Consider the following 18,896-nt stretch of genomic DNA (forward strand, 5'->3'; position numbering starts at 1 on the left):
TGTAGTAACAACTAGTCTACACAGACACAGACAGCTGATATAGTAACAACTAGTCTACACAGACACAGCCAGCTGATATAGTAACAACTAGTCTACACAGACACAGACAGCTGATATAGTAACAACTAGTCTACACAGACACAGCCAGCTGATGTAGTAACAACTAGTCTACACAGACACAGACAGCTGATATAGTAACAACTAGTCTACACAGACACAGCCAGCTGATATAGTAACAACTAGTCTATACAGACAGCTGATGTAGTAACAACTAGTCTACACAGACACAGACAGCTGATATAGTAACAACTAGTCTACACAGACACAGCCAGCTGATGTAGTAACAACTAGTCTACAGACACAGACAGCTGATATAGTAACAACTAGTCTACACAGACACAGCCAGCTGATATAGTAACAACTAGTCTATACAGACACAGACCGCTGATATAGTAACAACTAGTCTATACAGACACAGCCAGCTGATATAGTAACAACTAGTCTACACAGACAGCTGATATAGTAACAACTAGTCTATACAGACACAGCCAGCTGATATAGTAACAACTAGTCTATACAGACACAGACCGCTGATATAGTAACAACTAGTCTATACAGACACAGACAGCTGATATAGTAACAACTAGTCTACACAGACAGCTGATGTAGTAACAACTAGTCTATACAGACACAGACCGCTGATATAGTAACAACTAGTCTATACAGACACAGCCAGCTGATATAGTAACAACTAGTCTACACAGACAGCTGATGTAGTAACAACTAGTCTACACAGACACAGACAGCTGATATAGTAACAACTAGTCTATACAGACACAGACAGCTGATATAGTAACAACTAGTCTATACAGACACAGACAGCTGATATAGTAACAACTAGTCTACACAGACAGCTGATGTAGTAACAACTAGTCTACACTGCTGTAACAGAAACAACCCGGTATCGTCCGGTATCTATCCCAACCTTTCAACTCCCATGTGTTTTCCCAGGAGGCAGAGATGTCAAAGCGAAATTGAATCAACAGCAAACTGTTAATAATGACTTGGTGTTGACCTTTGTTTAACATTCCAACACACATCACATTCCCTCCTCACACACCGCTGTGGGCTCCCACGGTACAGCCGGAACTAACACTGACCTGGCATCCATTACAACGCATGGTGTAGCCTCAACCCAATGCTGCTCTACATGCTAACAGCAGAGCCAACATGGTGGCACATTCGCCTGAGAGTGAGTCATTAAAGTGGTAACTGTGTGTGTGTAGGAGCCGTGGGCGGAGATGTTACAGTGTCTAGTGTGTTTACACTGAGCTTGTCTGGGAGACAGAAAAACCAGTACAAATGGCACCCTTTTCCCTATTGAGTGCACTATTTGGACCAGAGTTCTATGGGCCCTAGTCCATATGTCACGCCCTGACCTTAGTATTCTTTGTTTTCTTTATTATTTTGGTTAGGTCAGGGTGTGACATGGGTGGTGTATGTGTTTCTGTACTGTCTATGGGTGTTGTATGTTTATGGGGATGTTTACTATCTAGGTGTTTTGTATGTCTATGGTTGCCTTAGACAGGTTCTCAATCAGAGGCAGCTGTTTATCGTTGTCTCTGATTGGGAACCATATTTAGGCAGCCATATTCTTTGGGAAATTTGTGGGTTATTGTCTATGTGTTAGTTGCCTGTGTCTGCACTTATCATATATAGCTTCACGTTGGTTTTTGTTGTTTTGTAAATTTGTTTAAGTATTTCTTCGTCTTCATTCAAATAAGATGTATTCATCTCACACTGCACCTTGTTCTCCTCCATTCAACGAACGTGACACCTTAGTGTACTATAAAGGGAATAGTGTGCTATTTTGGACAAAAACAAAGTGATCATGATTGTCAGTTTCCGTAAAACACATGTATTTCCCAACGCCAGGATGGATTTGAAAATCTATTTTATTTTTGAGGAATGCGGCAAGTATGTTGTGGAGAGCTTCACAACGAATAGTTTAAAATTAGCCTAGTTTCTTTCAGACCAGGAATAGGTTAAAATAAACCTAGTTTAATTCAGACCAGGAATAGGTTAAAATAAACCTAGTTTAATTCAGACCAGGAATAGGTTAAAATAAACCTAGTTTAATTCAGACCAGGAATAGGTTAAAATAAAGCTAATTTAATTCAGACCAGGAATAGGTTAAAATAAACCTAGTTTAATTCAGACCAGGAATAGGTTAAAATAAAGCTAATTTAATTCAGACCAGGAATAGGTTAAAATAAACCTAGTTTAATTCAGACCAGGAATAGGTTAAAATAAAGCTAATTTAATTCAGACCAGGAATAGGTTAAAATAAACCTAGTTTAATTCAGACCAGGAATAGGTTAAAATAAAGCTAATTTAATTCAGACCAGGAATAGGTTAAAATAAAGCTAATTTAATTCAGACCAGGAATAGGTTAAAATAAAGCTAATTTAATTCAGACCAGGAATAGGTTAAAATAAAGCTAATTTAATTCAGACCAGGAATAGGTTAAAATAAAGCTAATTTAATTCAGACCAGGAATAGGTTAAAATAAAGCTAATTTAATTCAGACCAGGAATAGGTTAAAATAAAGCTAATTTAATTCAGACCAGGAATAGGTTAAAATAAAGCTAATTTAATTCAGACCAGGAATAGGTTAAAATAAAGCTAATTTAATTCAGACCAGGAATAGGTTAAAATAAAGCTCATTTAATTCAGACCAGGAATAGGTTAAAATAAACGTAGTTTAATTCAGACCAGGAATAGGTTAAAATAAAGCTAATTTAATTCAGACCAGGAATAGGTTAAAATAAAGCTAATTTAATTCAGACCAGGAATAGGTTAAAATAAAGCTAATTTAATTCAGACCAGGAATAGGTTAAAATAAAGCTCATTTAATTCAGACCAGGAATAGGTTAAAATAAACGTAGTTTAATTCAGACCAGGAATAGGTTAAAATAAAGCTAATTTAATTCAGACCAGGAATAGGTTAAAATAAAGCTAATTTAATTCAGACCAGGAATAGGTTAAAATAAAGCTAATTTAATTCAGACCAGGAATAGGTTAAAATAAAGCTAATTTAATTCAGACCAGGAATAGGTTAAAATAAAGCTAATTTCAGAAAATTAATAGTTTAAAATGTTCCTAGTTTAATTCAGAAATGGAATAGTTTAAAATTAGCCAATAAATAGTTTGGAATGAAAGTAGTTTAATTCCGACCATGGATGGTTTGAAATTAGCCTAGTTTTATTCCAACTATGGATAGTTTGTAAGGAGCCTAGTTTTATTCCAACTATAGATAGTTTGTAAGGAGCCTAGTTTTATTCCAACTATAGATAGTTTGTAAGGAGCCTAGTTTTATTCCAACTATGGATAGTTTGTAAGGAGCCTAGTTTTATTCCAACTATGGATAGTTTGTAAGAAGCCTAGTTTTATTCCAACTATGGATAGTTTGTAAGGAGCCTAGTTTTATTCCAACTATAGATAGTTTGTAAGGAGCCTAGTTTTATTCCAACTATGGATAGTTTGTAAGGAGCCTAGTTTTATTCCAACTATGGATAGTTTGTAAGGAGCCTAGTTTTATTCCGACCACGTTGTGTCAGTAATTCAATTCCATTGTTTTCCTCTCAGCTTCCAGCGTTTGAAAAAGAGAAGGGAGAAAGGGAAAAACAATTACCCCTAAAATTATTCTTGATTAGTTATTTTGTTGAGAGATGATTGAAAGGATTGGCCTGTGGATTTCCCTTATTTACCTGATTCATAATATAAGAATTAAATTGAAAAGAGCGCCGAGACCCATTTGCAACCTATTGTTTGCTTTTTATAACGTCAATCAATGAAGCCTCGCACTTAGGCCCCGAGACCCAGAGAAATTGAACATAAATTGCAGGTCGCTCGTATACTAGGCTTGTGAAAAAGGCCACAAATGTTCCTCGATTGTCCCGTTAATCACTGTCATTACCACGACCCCTAACCCCTAATGTAATCTGCACGACTTCACATTAAAATATGTCCATTTACTTACCTTGACTTCTCAGAGGCCAGGGCTCAGACTGAACTCTAGGTATAGTGAGTCATAATAGTCTGGTATCCTCCAAAATGGCACCCTATGCCCTCTATAGTGCACTACTTTACAGAATATGGAATAGGGTGCCATTTGGCAGGCAGCCTATGTATTTGCATTGGTGGGGTGATGGGGAGTAGGGAAGGAGATAGGGGAGGGATGGTGGTATGGACGGAGGGTAGAAGGGGAGCCAGGTTGGATACATGGTAATGAGGGGGCAGGCAGTCTGCTGTGGTGGAGCCACTCTGTGTTCAGAGGTAATCAGGGGCAAAGTGTTTTTACCTTACCATGGTGGGCAATCAATCACAGAGAGAGGGCAAGGAAATGATTCAGCCACGGAAGCCCAGGAGGGAGCAGAAGGGGTAGAGCGGCGAGTAGTGAGTGAGTGAGTGAGTGAGTGAGAGAGAGAGAGAGAGAGAGAGAGAGAGAGAGAGAGAGAGAGAGTGAGAGAGAGAGAGAGAGAGAGAGAGAGAGAGAGAGAGAGAGAGAGAGAGAGAGAGAGAGAGAGAGAGAGAGAGAGAGAGAGAGAGAGAGAGAGAGAGAGAGAGAGAGAGAGAGAGAGAGAGAGAGAGAGAGAGAGAGAGGCCAATTTAGAGGGAAATGATGGTGGAAGTAGGCTATGTAGTTAGAGGGACCAGACCTACTGGTTTCACGGTGTTGTAGTTAGAGGACCAGACCTACTGGTTTCACGGTGTTGTAGTTAGAAGGGACCAGACCTACTGGTTTCATGGTGTTGTAGTTAGAAGGGACCAGACCTACTGGTTTCACGGTGTTGTAGTTAGAGGGACCTACTGGTTTCATGGTGTTGTAGTTAGAGGGACCAGACCTACTGGTTTCACGGTGTTGTAGTTAGAGGGACCAGACCTACTGGTTTCACGGTGTTGTAGTTAGAGGGACCAGACCTACTGGTTTCATGGTGTTGTAGTTAGAGGGACCAGACCTACTGGTTTCACGGTGTTGTAGTTAGAGGGACCAGACCTACTGGTTTCACGGTGTTGTAGTTAGAGGGACCAGACCTACTGGTTTTACTGTGTTGTAGTTAGAGGGACCAGATGTACTGGTCCAAAAGCTTCCAAGTCAACACATCAGTTATAGGGAATAGGGTGTAATTTATAGTGCACTACAGTATATAGGGAATAGGGTGTAATTTATAGTGCACTACAGTATATAGGGAATAGGGTGTAATTTATAGTGCACTACAGTATATAGGGAATAGGGTGTAATGTATAGTGCACTACAGTATATAGGGAATAGGATGCCATTTGGGAGTTGAACCAGGGAGAGTAAATAAAGAGAGAGTTGATTAGAATTCAGATGACTTGATTCCATCCAATCATCTTCCATGATCCAATTATACCCATTATGTGCCAGTGGTGAACTCCCACGGAGTGTACACAGGAGCAGGACACACAAAGAGACGAAACGCACTCACACAGTGTCGTCACAGGACAACAACCTCTCCCTCAATGTCAGCAAGACAAAGGAGCTGATCGTAGACTACAGGAAACGGATGGGTGAGCACGCCCCCATTCACATCGACAGGGGCTGTTGGTTGGATCATGTCGTGAAGAGAGCACGACAATGCCTCTTCCCCCCCCCCCCTTCGGGAGGCTGAAAAGATTTGGCACGGGGCCCTCAGATCCTCAAAGGTCTACAGCTGCACCATTGAGAGCATCTTGGCTGGCTGCGTCACCGCCTGGTATAGAAACTGTTTGGGAAGACGCTACAGAGGGTAATGCTTAAAGCCCAGTACATCACTGGGGCTGTGCTTCCTGCCAGCCAAGACCTGTATACCAGGCGGTGTCAGACAGCACGGCTGGCGGTGTCAGAGTAAGGCCCGAAAGATTTGTCAAAGATTCCAGCCACGCAAGTCATAAGACTGTTCTCTCAGCACGGCTGGCGGTACCGATGCACCAACAGGACCCTAAACAACTTCTACCCCCAAGTCATTAGACTGATAAATAGTTAGTTAAATAGTTACCCAGACTCTCTGCACATTAACCAATTTTTGTACTCAGTTTTTTGACTCATCGCAAACGCTGCTGTTACAGTTTATTATCAATCACTTTATACCCATCTACAGAATTTGTACATATCTACCTCAATTATCTCATACCCGGCACATTGGTGCCCTGTGTATATAGCCTAGTTATCATTACTCAGTACTGGTACCCTGTGTATATAACCTAGTTATCAGTACTGGTACCCTGTGTATATAACCTAGTTATCAGTACTGGTACCCTGTGTATATAACCTAGTTATCATTACTCAGTACTGGTACCCTGTGTATATAACCTAGTTATCATTACTCAGTACTGGTACCATGTGTATATAACCTAGTTATCATTACTCAGTACTGGTACCCTGTGTATATAACCTAGTTATCAGTACTCAGTACTGGTACCATGTGTATATAACCTAGTTATCAGTACTCAGTACTGGTACCCTGTGTATATAACCTAGTTATCATTACTCAGTACTGGTACCCTGTGTATATAGACTAGTTATCATTACTCAGTACTGGTACCCTGTGTATATAACCTAGTTATCATTACTCAGTACTGGTACCCTGTGTATATAACCTAGTTATCATTACTCAGTACTGGTACCCTGTGTATATAGACTAGTTATCATTACTCAGTACTGGTACCCTGTGTATATAGACTAGTTATCATTACTCAGTACTGGTACCCTGTGTATATAGACTAGTTATCATTACTCAGTACTGGTACCCTGTGTATATAGACTAGTTATCATTACTCAGTACTGGTACCCTGTGTATATAGACTAGTTATCATTACTCAGTACTGGTACCCTGTGTATATAACCTAGTTATCATTACTCAGTACTGGTACCCTGTGTATATAGACTAGTTATCATTACTCAGTACTGGTACCCTGTGTATATAGCCTAGTTATCATTACTCAGTACTGGTACCCTGTGTATATAGACTAGTTATCATTACTCAGTACTGGTACCCTGTGTATATAGACTAGTTATCATTACTCAGTACTGGTACCCTGTGTATATAACCTAGTTATCATTACTCAGTACTGGTACCCTGTGTATATAGACTAGTTATCATTACTCAGTACTGGTACCCTGTGTATATAGACTAGTTATCATTACCCAGTACTGGTACCCTGTGTATATAACCTAGTTATCATTACTCAGTACTGGTACCCTGTGTATATAACCTAGTTATCATTACTCAGTACTGGTACCCTGTGTATATAACCTAGTTATCATTACTCAGTACTGGTACCCGTGTATATAACCTAGTTATCATTACTCAGTACTGGTACCCTGTGTATATAGACTAGTTATCATTAATCAGTACTGGTACCATGTGTATATAACCTAGTTATCATTACTCAGTACTGGTACCATGTGTATATAACCTAGTTATCATTACTCAGTACTGGTACCCTGTGTATATAGACTAGTTATCATTACTCAGTACTGGTACCCTGTGTATATAGACTAGTTATCATTACTCAGTACTGGTACCCTGTGTATATAACCTAGTTATCATTACTCAGTACTGGTACCCTGTGTATATAACCTAGTTATCATTACTCAGTACTGGTACCCTGTGTATATAACCTAGTTATCATTACTCAGTACTGGTACCCTGTGTATATAACCTAGTTATCATTACTCAGTACTGGTACCCTGTGTATATAGACTAGTTATCATTAATCAGTACTGGTACCATGTGTATATAACCTAGTTATCATTACTCAGTACTGGTACCATGTGTATATAACCTAGTTATCATTACTCAGTACTGGTACCCTGTGTATATAGACTAGTTATCATTACTCAGTACTGGTACCCTGTGTATATAACCTAGTTATCATTACTCAGTACTAGTACCCTGTGTATATAACCTAGTTATCATTACTCAGTACTAGTACCCTGTGTATATAACCTAGTTATCAGTACTGGTACCCTGTGTATATAACCTAGTTATCATTACTCAGTACTGGTACCCTGTGTATATAACCTAGTTATCATTACTCAGTACTGGTACCCGTGTATATAACCTAGTTATCATTACTCAGTACTGGTACCCTGTGTATATAGACTAGTTATCATTAATCAGTACTGGTACCATGTGTATATAACCTAGTTATCATTACTCAGTACTGGTACCCTGTGTATATAGACTAGTATCATTACTCAGTACTGGTACCCTGTGTATATAGACTAGTTATCATTACTCAGTACTGGTACCCTGTGTATATAACCTAGTTATCATTACTCAGTACTGGTACCCTGTGTATATAACCTAGTTATCATTACTCAGTACTGGTACCCTGTGTATATAACCTAGTTATCATTACTCAGTACTGGTACCCTGTGTATATAACCTAGTTATCAGTACTGGTACCCTGTGTATATAACCTAGTTATCACTACTCAGTACTGGTACCCTGTGTATATAACCTAGTTATCATTACTCAGTACTGGTACCCTGTGTATATAGCCTAGTTATCGTTTGATTTGGTCTGTTTTGACACAGAGGCTCACACACACAGGAACATAGACTTGTTAGGGATAATTCACAAGTTAGAGTCGTTGCAATAGTCAGTTCCAGTGAGTTCCAGTCAGTTCCAGTGAGTTCCAGTCAGTTCCAGTGAGTTCCAGTCAGTTCCAGTGAGTTCCAGTCAGTTCCAGTGAGTTCCAGTCAGTTCCAGTGAGTTCCAGTCAGTTCCAGTGAGTTCCAGTCAGTTCCAGTGAGTTCCAGTCAGTTCCAGTGTGATCAGAATAAGAAGAACGATGTCATGTCTTTCAAGTGTGAAAATGTGATGTTAAATTACATGGTGTTGTAGCCTACAGTCAAAACACTTCACATCCATCAACTACATGTTATCCCACTGCCTGTTATGCCAAAGAGACCAAAATACTATCACATGAGTTGAGGCTGGAGAGACCAAGCAGGGGAGTCAATCAACCTCGGCAAGGAAACCTCTCGATCCAGCTAGGGTGTGGAAGCCCGACGAGCTGGCTAGGCACCCCCGGTTCCATCGGTGGCGACCCAGAGCCGATGTCACCATACCAACCAGAACGCCAGTACGCCCCGATGCTTTGTGTGATTGGCTGATGCATTCTGTCACATGAGTTGAGGCTGGAGAGACGAAGCAGGTACGGGGGAGTCAAACATTTAATGAAGAATGGAGATGGAACGAGACAGGAACAGACAAACTGATCAATCAATGCATCAGCAGGAAACAGAGCAGGGAACTTGTATATATATATATCTTATATATGGAGAGGTAAACATAAACAGATGATGAGTCCAATATCGCTGAGGCGCGTGACGAGGGAAGGCAGGTGTGCGTAATTGACGGCAGGTGATGCAGGGCAGCCTGGCGCCCTTAAACGCTGGGGGGCGGGGGGGCGCGGGGTGGGTGGGGGTGGGGGGGGACGTGACAAATACTTTAATCACCACACTACTCTCACTGCTCCGTCCTTTCAAGTGGATTGGCATTTTCAAGCAATTATATATTATTTAGAATCAGATCGAAACGTGTGAAAAGTTTAGTCAGAATTTTTGAGTTCAAAACGTTCAGTTCAGTTTTTTTCTGTTCATCTTAGACGTAAAACGTTGGATCTTTCTGTGTCTTTTGTCCAGCTTGTAGAAGACAATGACATTTAGCTGGAAATATGAAGACGTTTCACCTCTGCTTTTGGATCAATTGCTTTACGACATGGTTAGAGGAGAGGATTTGTATTTAGATAGACAGGTATCCTCGTCTTTGGTTCCTTAAACCGTAATGAGGAGCTTGACAATAACAAACTCATTTTTTTTAACCTTTATTTAACCAGGCAAGTCAGTTAAGAACATATTCTTATTTACAATGACGGCCTAGGAACAGTGGGTTCACTGCCTGTTCAGGGGCAGAACGACACATTTGTACCTTGTCAGCTCAGGGGTTTGAACTAGCAACCTTCCAGTTACTAGTCCAACGCTCTAACCACTAGGCTTCCCTGCCGTCCCAATAAATAACTGTCTATAACAATAATATATATATAACAATAACAATAATAAACTATAAACAATAAATAACTGTCTTTAAACATGAATATGATCAATGTTTACTTCATCAGTAAAGTGTCTACTTTGGGAGAATGATACATAGTAATGGAGCTCTTTAAAACAAGCTAAAGATTGGACTGATATTTTGTCTCGTCTCATAATCAGTCAAGTCAGTGGTCGTGGCAGAATACGTGCATACTAAATAGTACACCGTTTGAGTATTCAAAAAAATTCAAAAAAATAGTTGTAATAAGTATTCATAATTTTGAAAATCGAGTATACTTTAAATACCCGAATGCCATAGTCGTTTTGGCTTTGACAACAGCTGATCATTAGATATGGGGATGTGCTGCTGAAATCAACGAATGGCATGAAACAATGTCAACGAATGGAGGGAAACAACATCATCTAATGGAGGGAAACAACATCATCTAATGGAGGGAAACAACATCATCTAATGGAGGGAAACAACATCATCTAATGGAGGGAAACAATGTCAACGAATGGAGGGAAACAACATCATCTAATGGAGGGAAACAACATGGAGGGAAACAACATCATCTAATGGAGGGAAACAACATCATCTAATGGAGGGAAACAACATCATCTAATGGAGGGAAACAACATGCAGGGAAACAACATCATCTAATGGAGGGAAACAACATCATCTAATGGAGGGAAACAACATGGAGGGAAACAACATCATCTAATGGAGGGAAACAACATCATCTAATGGAGGGAAACAACATCATCTAATGGAGGGAAACAACATCATCTAATGGAGGGAAACAATGTCATCTAATGGAGGGAAACAACATCATCTAATGGAGGGAAACAACATCATCTAATGGAGGGAAACAACGTCATCTAATGGAGGGAAACAACGTCATCTAATTGAGGCAAACAACGTCATCTAATGGAGGGAAACAATGTCATCTAATGGAGGGACACAACATCATCTAATGGAGGGCTAGGAAAAACTCCCTAGAAAGGCCGGAACCTAGGAAGAAACCTAGAGAGGAACCAGGCTATGTGGGGTGGCCAGTCCTCTTCTGGCTGTGCCAGGTTGAGATCATAAAAGTACATGGTCATTAAGGCCAGATTGGTCTTCAAAGATTATTCTTCAAAACTTTCATAGGTGACCAGCAGGGTCAAATAATAATAATCACAGTGGTTGTCGAGGGTGCAACAGGTCAGCACCTCAGGAGTAAATGTCAGTTGGCTTTTCATAGCCGATTAGAGTTAGAGACAGCAGGTGTGGTAGAGAGACAGAGAGTCGAAAACAGCAGGTCCAGAACAGGTAGTTCTCCTGGCCTTCATCAGAGCTTTTAAACGAAATACTAAAACACATATTTGGATTTGTTTTTGAATGTGTAGGCAACGGGGAACTTGGGATTGTGTTGATTTATTGACGTCGTGCAAACCAGGCATTTTTGAACATATGGATTGGTGTAGTTTTATAGGCTAGGCTACCTATTGAATTATTTAAGTTATGGATCGAGTCTTAGCAGTCATTCTGATCTCCGTTCCCAATTATCAGTGGTTTAGTTTATAATGTTACTGTCCGACGGTTCTGAATATGTCACGCACCCGAAACACTGTGGACAGCCATTTTGTTTTTTTAACATAAGAAAAGTTTCTAATGTGTGTACTAAATCAAATCAAATCAAATCAAATGTATTTATATAGCCCTTCGTACATCAGCTGATATCTCAAAGTGCTGTACAGAAACCCAGCCTAAAACCCCAAACGGGGTTAAAAGTGCCTGCACCTGCTGTCCTTTCAAATTCAAGTCCATGTGTTTCAGTTTGGCAGTTAAGTTCCTCAATGACCCCCCCACAACTAAGGAGGTTCCTCAATGAACCCCCCAACAACTAAGGAGGTTCCTCAATGAACCCCCCTCAACAACTAAGGAGGTTCCTCAATGACCCCCTCAACAACTAAGGAGGTTCCTCAATGACCCCCCCAACAACTAAGGAGGTTCCTCAATGACCCCCCAACAACCAAGGAGGTTCCTCAATGACCCTCCCCCTCAACAACTAAGGAGGTTCCTCAATGACCCCCCAACAACTAAGGAGGTTCCTCAATGACCCCCCAACAACTAAGGAGGTTCCTCAATGACCCCCCTCAACAACTAAGGAGGTTCCTCAATGACCCCCCTCAACAACTAAGGAGATTCCTCAATGAACCCCCCTCAACAACTAAGGAGGTTCCTCAATGACACCCCCCCTCAACAACTGAGGAGGTTCCTCAATGACCCCCCTCAACAACTAAGGAGTTCCTCAATGAACCCCCTCAACAACTAAGGAGGTTCCTCAATGAACCCCCCAACAACTAAGGAGGTTCCTCAATGAACCCCCACCCCCTATGGGGTTCTTGGAAGAACCTTTGTGGGCCGTTTCCGTGGGCCGTTTCCGTTTCCAAGAACCCTAAGGTTCTTCAAAGAACCCTTGTTGAACTCCTAATTGTTTGTGTGTAGTGCACTACTTTTGACCAGAGCCTGTCAAGGGATAAAGCCTAGCCAACCACTGTTATGTCATTGACTGTAGCCAGGGATAAAGCCAAGCCAACCACTGTTATGTCATTGACTGTAGCCAGGGATAAAGCCTAGCCAACCACTGTTACCTTGTCATTGACTGTAGCCAGAGATAAAGCCTAGCCAACCACTGTTACCTTGTCATTGACTGTAGCCAGAGATAAAGCCTAGCCAACCACTGTTACCTTGTCATTGACTGTAGCCAGAGATAAAGCCTAGCCAACCACTGTTACCTTGTCATTGACTGTAGCCAGAGATGAAGCCTAGCCAACCACTGTTACCTTGTCATTGACTGTAGCCAGAGATAAAGCCTAGCCAACCACTGTTACCTTGTCATTGACTGTAGCCAGAGATAAAGCCTAGCCAACCACTGTAATGTCATTGACTGTAGCCAGAGATAAAGCCTAGCCAACCACTATTACCTTGTCATTGACTGTAGCCGGGGATAAAGCCTAGCCAACCACTGTTACCTTGTCATTGACTGTAGCCAGAGATAAAGCCTAGCCAACCACTGTTACCTTGTCATTGACTGTAGCCAGAGATGAAGCCTAGCCAACCACTGTTACCTTGTCATTGACTGTAGCCAGAGATAAAGCCTAGCCAACCACTGTTACCTTGTCATTGACTGTAGCCAGAGATAAAGCCTAGCCAACCACTGTAATGTCATTGACTGTAGCCAGAGATAAAGCCTAGCCAACCACTATTACCTTGTCATTGACTGTAGCCGGGGATAAAGCCTAGCCAACCACTGTTACCTTGTCATTGACTGTAGCCAGAGATAAAGCCTAGCCAACCACTGTTACCTTGTCATTGACTGTAGCCAGAGATAAAGCCGGGCCAACCACTGTAATGTCATTGACTGTAGCCGGGGATAAAGCCTAGCCAACCACTGTAATGTCATTGACTGTAGCCAGAGATAAAGCCTAGCCAACCACTATTACCTTGTCATTGACTGTAGCCGGGGATAAAGCCTAGCCAACCACTATTACCTTGTCATTGACTGTAGCCGGGGATAAAGCCTAGCCAATCACTGTTACCTTGTCATTGACTGTAGCCAGAGATAAAGCCTAGCCAACCACTGTTACCTTGTCATTGACTGTAGCCAGAGATAAAGCCGGGCCAACCACTGTAATGTCATTGACTGTAACCGGGGATAAAGCCTAGCCAACCACTGTTACCTTGTCATTGAAGGTAGCCAGAGATAAAAAGCCTAGCCAACCACTGTTACCTTGTCATTGACTGTAGCCGGGGATAAAGCCTAGCCAACCACTGTTATGTCATTGACTGTAGCCAGAGATAAAGCCTAGCCAACCACTGTAATGTCATTGACTGTAGCCGGAGATAAAGCCTAGCCAACCACTGTTACCTTGTCATTGACTGTAGCCAGGGCCAGCAGACAGCATCACACCTACAGTAAAATACAGTAGTCACAGGCCAGGAGACAGCATCACAGCTACAGTAAAATACAGTAGTCACAGGCCAGGAGACAGCATCACAGCTACAGTAAAATACAGTAGTCACAGGCCAGCAGACAGCATCACACCTACAGTAAAATACAGTAGTCACAGGCCAGCAGACAACATCACACCTACAGTAAAATACAGTAGTCACAGGCCAGCAGACAACATCACACCTACAGTAAAATACAGTAGTCACAGGCCATCAGACAACATCACACCTACAGTAAAATACAGTAGTCACAGGCCAGCAGACAACATCACACCTACAGTAAAATACAGTAGTCACAGGCCAGCAGACAACATCACACCTACAGTCAAATACAGTAGTCACAGGCCATCAGACAGCATCACACCTTCAGTACAGCAGTCAGACAGGACCCACTAATATAAATCTGTCCATAATACATACAGTCAGACAGGACCCACTAATATATATCTGTCCATAATACATACAGTCAGACAGGACCCACTAATATATATCTGTCCATAATACATACAATCAGACACGACCCACTAATATATATCTGTCCATAATACATACAATCAGACAGGCCCCCTTTTAATATCAGTCCACCCATGTCGGGTAAACCTGGCTGATTTGTCGCTCCATCCCTCCCTCCTTCCATCCACTCCTTTCCTCGTCTCCTCTTTCCCTCTCTCACTCCCTCTTCCTCTCTTCCCTCCTCCTCTCTTCCCTCCACCCTCCATCCCTCCATCCCACCCTCCCCTACCTTACCCCTTGACTTCCCTCCTCGTCTCTCTCCATCACTTCATCACGGTGACAGTGAACGGAGGTTGGTCTACCTGGACAACGTGGTCGGCGTGCAGCTCAGTTTGTGGGCGTGGCTGGCAGAGGAGGAGCCGCAGCTGCACCAATCCCACGCCGCTGAACGGGGGCATGGCATGCGACGGACAGAATGTCCAGAAAAGCGCCTGCACCGCGACCTGCCCAGGTAACACCGCCCGCTCAACCGCTCCCAGGCCTTCAGCTAGGCTACTTCCTGTCCTGTGGCCCCGCCTCTGCTTGGCTGTGATTGGCTTAGCCAGTTTGGCTTCCTGTGGCTGCCTGCTGCTTTCTGTGGCAAAACATTTTTTTGCGCTTTAAAGACATCATTAGTTCATATTTTGTTTGAGATTGGCTGCCCTTTTTTGACAGATTCTTTTAGGTATCATTTTTTTAATTGGGGAGCTGATTGGTTGGTTGGTTGGTTGGTCTGTTGGTCGGTTGGTTGTTGGTTGGTCGGTTGGTTGGTTGGTCGGTCTGTCGGTCGGTCGGTTGTTGGTCGGTTGGTTGGTTGGTTGGTTGTTGGTCGGTTGGTTGGTCGGTTGGTTGGATGGTCGGTTGGTTGGTCGGTTGGTTGGTCGGCTGGTTGGTCGGTCGGTTGGTTGGTCGGCTGGTTGGTCGGTCGGGCGGCTGGTTGGTCGGTCGGTTGGTTGGTCGGTTGGTTGGTTGGTTGGCTGGTCAGTCGGTCGGTCGGTCGGCTGGTTGGTCGGTTGGTTGGCCGGTTGGTTGGTTGGTTGTCTGGTTGGTCGGTCGGCTGGTTGGTCGGTTGGTTGGTCGGTTGGTTGGTTGGTTGTCTGGTTGGTCGGTCGGCTGGTTGGTCGGCTGGTTGGTCGGTCGGGCGGCTGGTTGGTCGGTTGGTTGGTCGGTTGGTTGGTTGGTTGGCTGGTCAGTCGGTCGGTCGGTCGGCTGTTGGTCGGTTGGTTGGCCGGTTGGTTGGTTGTCTGGTTGGTCGGTCGGCTGGTTGGTCGGTTGGTTGGTCGGTTGGTTGGTCGGTTGGTTGGTTGGTTGGCTGGTTGGTCGGTCGGTCGGCTGGTTGGTCGGTTGGTTGGTCGGTTGGTTGGTCGGTTGGTTGGTCGGTTGGTTGGTTGGCTGGTTGGTCGGTCGTCGGCTGGATGGTCGGTTGGTTGGTCGGTTGGTTGGTCGGTCGGTTGGTAGGCTGGTTGGTCGGTTGGCTGGTTGGTCGGTTGGCTGGTTGGTCGGTCGGTCGGTCGGTCGGCTGGTTGGTCGGTTGGTTGGTTGGTCGGTTGGTTGGTCGGTTGGTTGGTTGGTCGGTTGGTCGGTCGGCTGGTTGGTCGGTCGGTCGGCTGGTTGGTCGGTCGGTCGGTCGGCTGGTTGGTCGGTTGGTTGGTCGGTTGGTTGGTCGGTTGGGCGGTTGGTCGGTTGGTTGGTTGGTTGGTCGGTCGGTCAGCTGGTTGGTCAGTTGTTGGTCTGTGATCAGATTGAGTTGAGTAAAATGGTCAAATCGACCTCTGTGTCATCAGTCTCTACAAAGCCCTGTTTCTCCTCCCTGCAGTCTGTGTAGTAGAAACCATGTCCCTGAGTTGTATCTCAAATGGCACCCTATTCACTATATAGCCCCTAGGGCTCTGGTCTAAAGTAGTGCACTATATAGGGAATAGGGCTCTGGTCTAAAGTAGTGCACTATATAGGGAATAGGGCTCTGGTCTAAAGTAGTGCACTGTATAGGGAATAGGGCTCTGGTCTAAAGTAGTGCACTATATAGGGAATAGGGCTCTGGTCTAAAGTAGTGCACTATATAGGAATAGGGCCCTGGTCTAAAGTAGTGCACTATATAGGGAATAGGGCTCTGGTCTAAAGTAGTGCACTATATAGGGAATAGGGCTCTGGTCTAAAGTAGTGCACTATATAGGAATAGGGCTCTGGTCTAAAGTAGTGCACTGTATAAAATAGGGCTCTGGTCTAAAGTAGTGCACTATATAGGGAATAGGGCTCTGGTCTAAAGTAGTGCACTATATAGGGAATAGGGCCCTGGTCTAAAGTAGTGCACTATATAGGAATAGGGCTCTGGTCTAAAGTAGTGCACTATATAGGAATAGGGCTCTGGTCTAAAGTAGTGCACTATATACGGAATAGGGCTCTGGTCTAAAGTAGTGAACTATATAGGGAATAGGGCTCTGGTCTAAAGTAGTGCACTATATAGGGAATAGGGAGCCATTTGGGGCGCAGTAATAATCGTTAGTCGTTGCGAAGTGTCCGAACAGGCTACCGTACTGCATCTGTTATTGTTTGGCGCTCTAGTCATGTAGTAAATATTGGAAATAAAAAGGTGAATTATAGCAGACAGCACACCAGAGTTTACACACCAGAGTTTACATACCAGAGTTTACACACCAGAGTTTACACACCAGAGTTTACACACCAGAGTTTACACACCAGAGTTTACACACCAGAGTTTACACACCAGAGTTTACATACATCTTTGATTGCTGTGTGGAGGCAGAGTGGTGTGGAGGCAGAGTGGTGTGGAGGCAGAGTGGTGTGGAGGCAGAGTGGTGTGGAGGCAGAGGGGTGTGGAGGCAGAGTGGTGTGGAGGCAGAGTGGTGGGAGGCAGCAGAGTGGTGTGGAGGCAGAGGGGTGTGGAGGCAGAGTGGTGTGGAGGCAGAGTGGTGTGGAGGCAGAGGGGTGTGGAGGCAGAGTGGTGTGGAGGCAGAATGGTGTGGAGGCAGAGTGGTGTGGAGGCAGAGTGGTGTGGAGGCAGAGGCAGAGGGGTGTGGAGGCAGAGTAATGTGGAGGCAGAGTGGTGTGGAGGCAGAGTGGTGTGGAGGCAGAGTGGTGTGGAGGCAGAGTAGTGTGAAGGCAGAGTGGTGTGGAGGCAGAGGGGTGTGGAGGCAGAGGGGTGTGGAGGCAGAGTGGTGTGGAGGCAGAGTGGTGTGGAGGCAGATTAGTGTGAAGGCAGAGGGGTGTGGAGGCAGAGCGATGTGGAGGCAGAGTAGTGTGAAAGCAGAGTGATGTGGAGGCAGAGCGATGTTGAGTCAGAGTGGTGTGGAGGCAGAGCGGCGTGGAGGCAGAGCGGTGTGGAGGCAGAGACAGAGTGGTGTGGAGGCAGAGTGGTGTGGAGGCAGAGGCAGAGGGGTGTGGAGGCAGAAGCAGAGGGGTGTGGAGGCAGAGGCAGAGGGGTGTGGAGGCAGAGGCAGAGGGTGTGGAGGCAGAGGCAGAGTGGTGTGGAGGCAGAGGCAGAGGGGTGTGGAGGCAGAGTGGCGTTTAGGCAGAGTGGCGTGGAGTGTGGAGGCAGAGTGGTGTGGAGGCAGAGTGGTGTGGAGGTAGAGGGGTGTAGAGGCAGAGTGGTGTGGAGGTAGAGGGGTGTGGAGGTAGAGGGGTGTGGAGGTAGAGGGGTGTGGAGGCAGAGCGATGTGGAAGCAGAGCGATGTGGAGGCAGAGCGATGTGGAGGCAGAGCGATGTGGAGGCACACCCATCTGCACACCATCCTCCACACCCCTCTGCCTCTGCCTCCACACCACTCTGCCTCCACACCACTCTGCCTCCACACCACTCTGCCTCTGCCTCCACGCCGCTCTGCCTCCACACCACTCTGCCTCCACACCACTCTGCCTCCACACCCCTCTGACTCTTCCTCCACACCCCTCTGCCTCTGCCTCCACACCACTCTGCCTCCACACCACTCTGCCTCCACGCCACTCTGCCTCCACACCACTCTGCCTCCACACACTCTGCCTCCACACTCCACGCCACTCTGCCTCTGCCTCCACGCCGCTCTGCCTCCACAGATGGGTGTGGAGGCAGAGGCAGAGGGGTGTGGAGGAAGAGTCAGAGGGGTGTGGAGGCAGAGTGGTGTGGAGGCAGAGTGGTGTGGAGGCAGAGCGGCGTGGAGGCAGAGGCAGAGTGGTGTGGAGGCAGAGTGGTGTGGAGGCAGAGTGGTGTGGAGGCAGAGAAAGATAGAGGGGTGTGGAGGCAGAGGCAGAGGGGTGTGGAGGCAGAGGGGTGTGGAGGCAGAGCGGCGTGGAGGCAGA

General features: G+C 44.7%; 1 protein-coding gene across 1 annotated transcript in view; it reads left to right on the plus strand.

Annotated features, from left to right (window-relative positions):
- The window catches only part of LOC121840360 (netrin receptor unc-5 homolog), a 402,121-nt gene extending 386,894 nt beyond the window's left edge, over nucleotides 1–15,227 (plus strand). Inside the window, exon 6 of the mRNA XM_042303025.1 lies at nucleotides 14,908–15,227. Within this exon, the coding sequence (XP_042158959.1) occupies nucleotides 14,908–15,227 (320 nt within the window). The remainder of the gene's footprint in view (nucleotides 1–14,907) is intronic.
- The last annotated feature ends 3,669 nt before the right edge of the window (nucleotides 15,228–18,896 follow it).

The sequence above is a fragment of the Oncorhynchus tshawytscha genome, linkage group LG21 (assembly GCF_018296145.1).
Source record: "Oncorhynchus tshawytscha isolate Ot180627B linkage group LG21, Otsh_v2.0, whole genome shotgun sequence".
NCBI classification, from domain to species: Eukaryota; Metazoa; Chordata; class Actinopteri; order Salmoniformes; family Salmonidae; genus Oncorhynchus; species Oncorhynchus tshawytscha.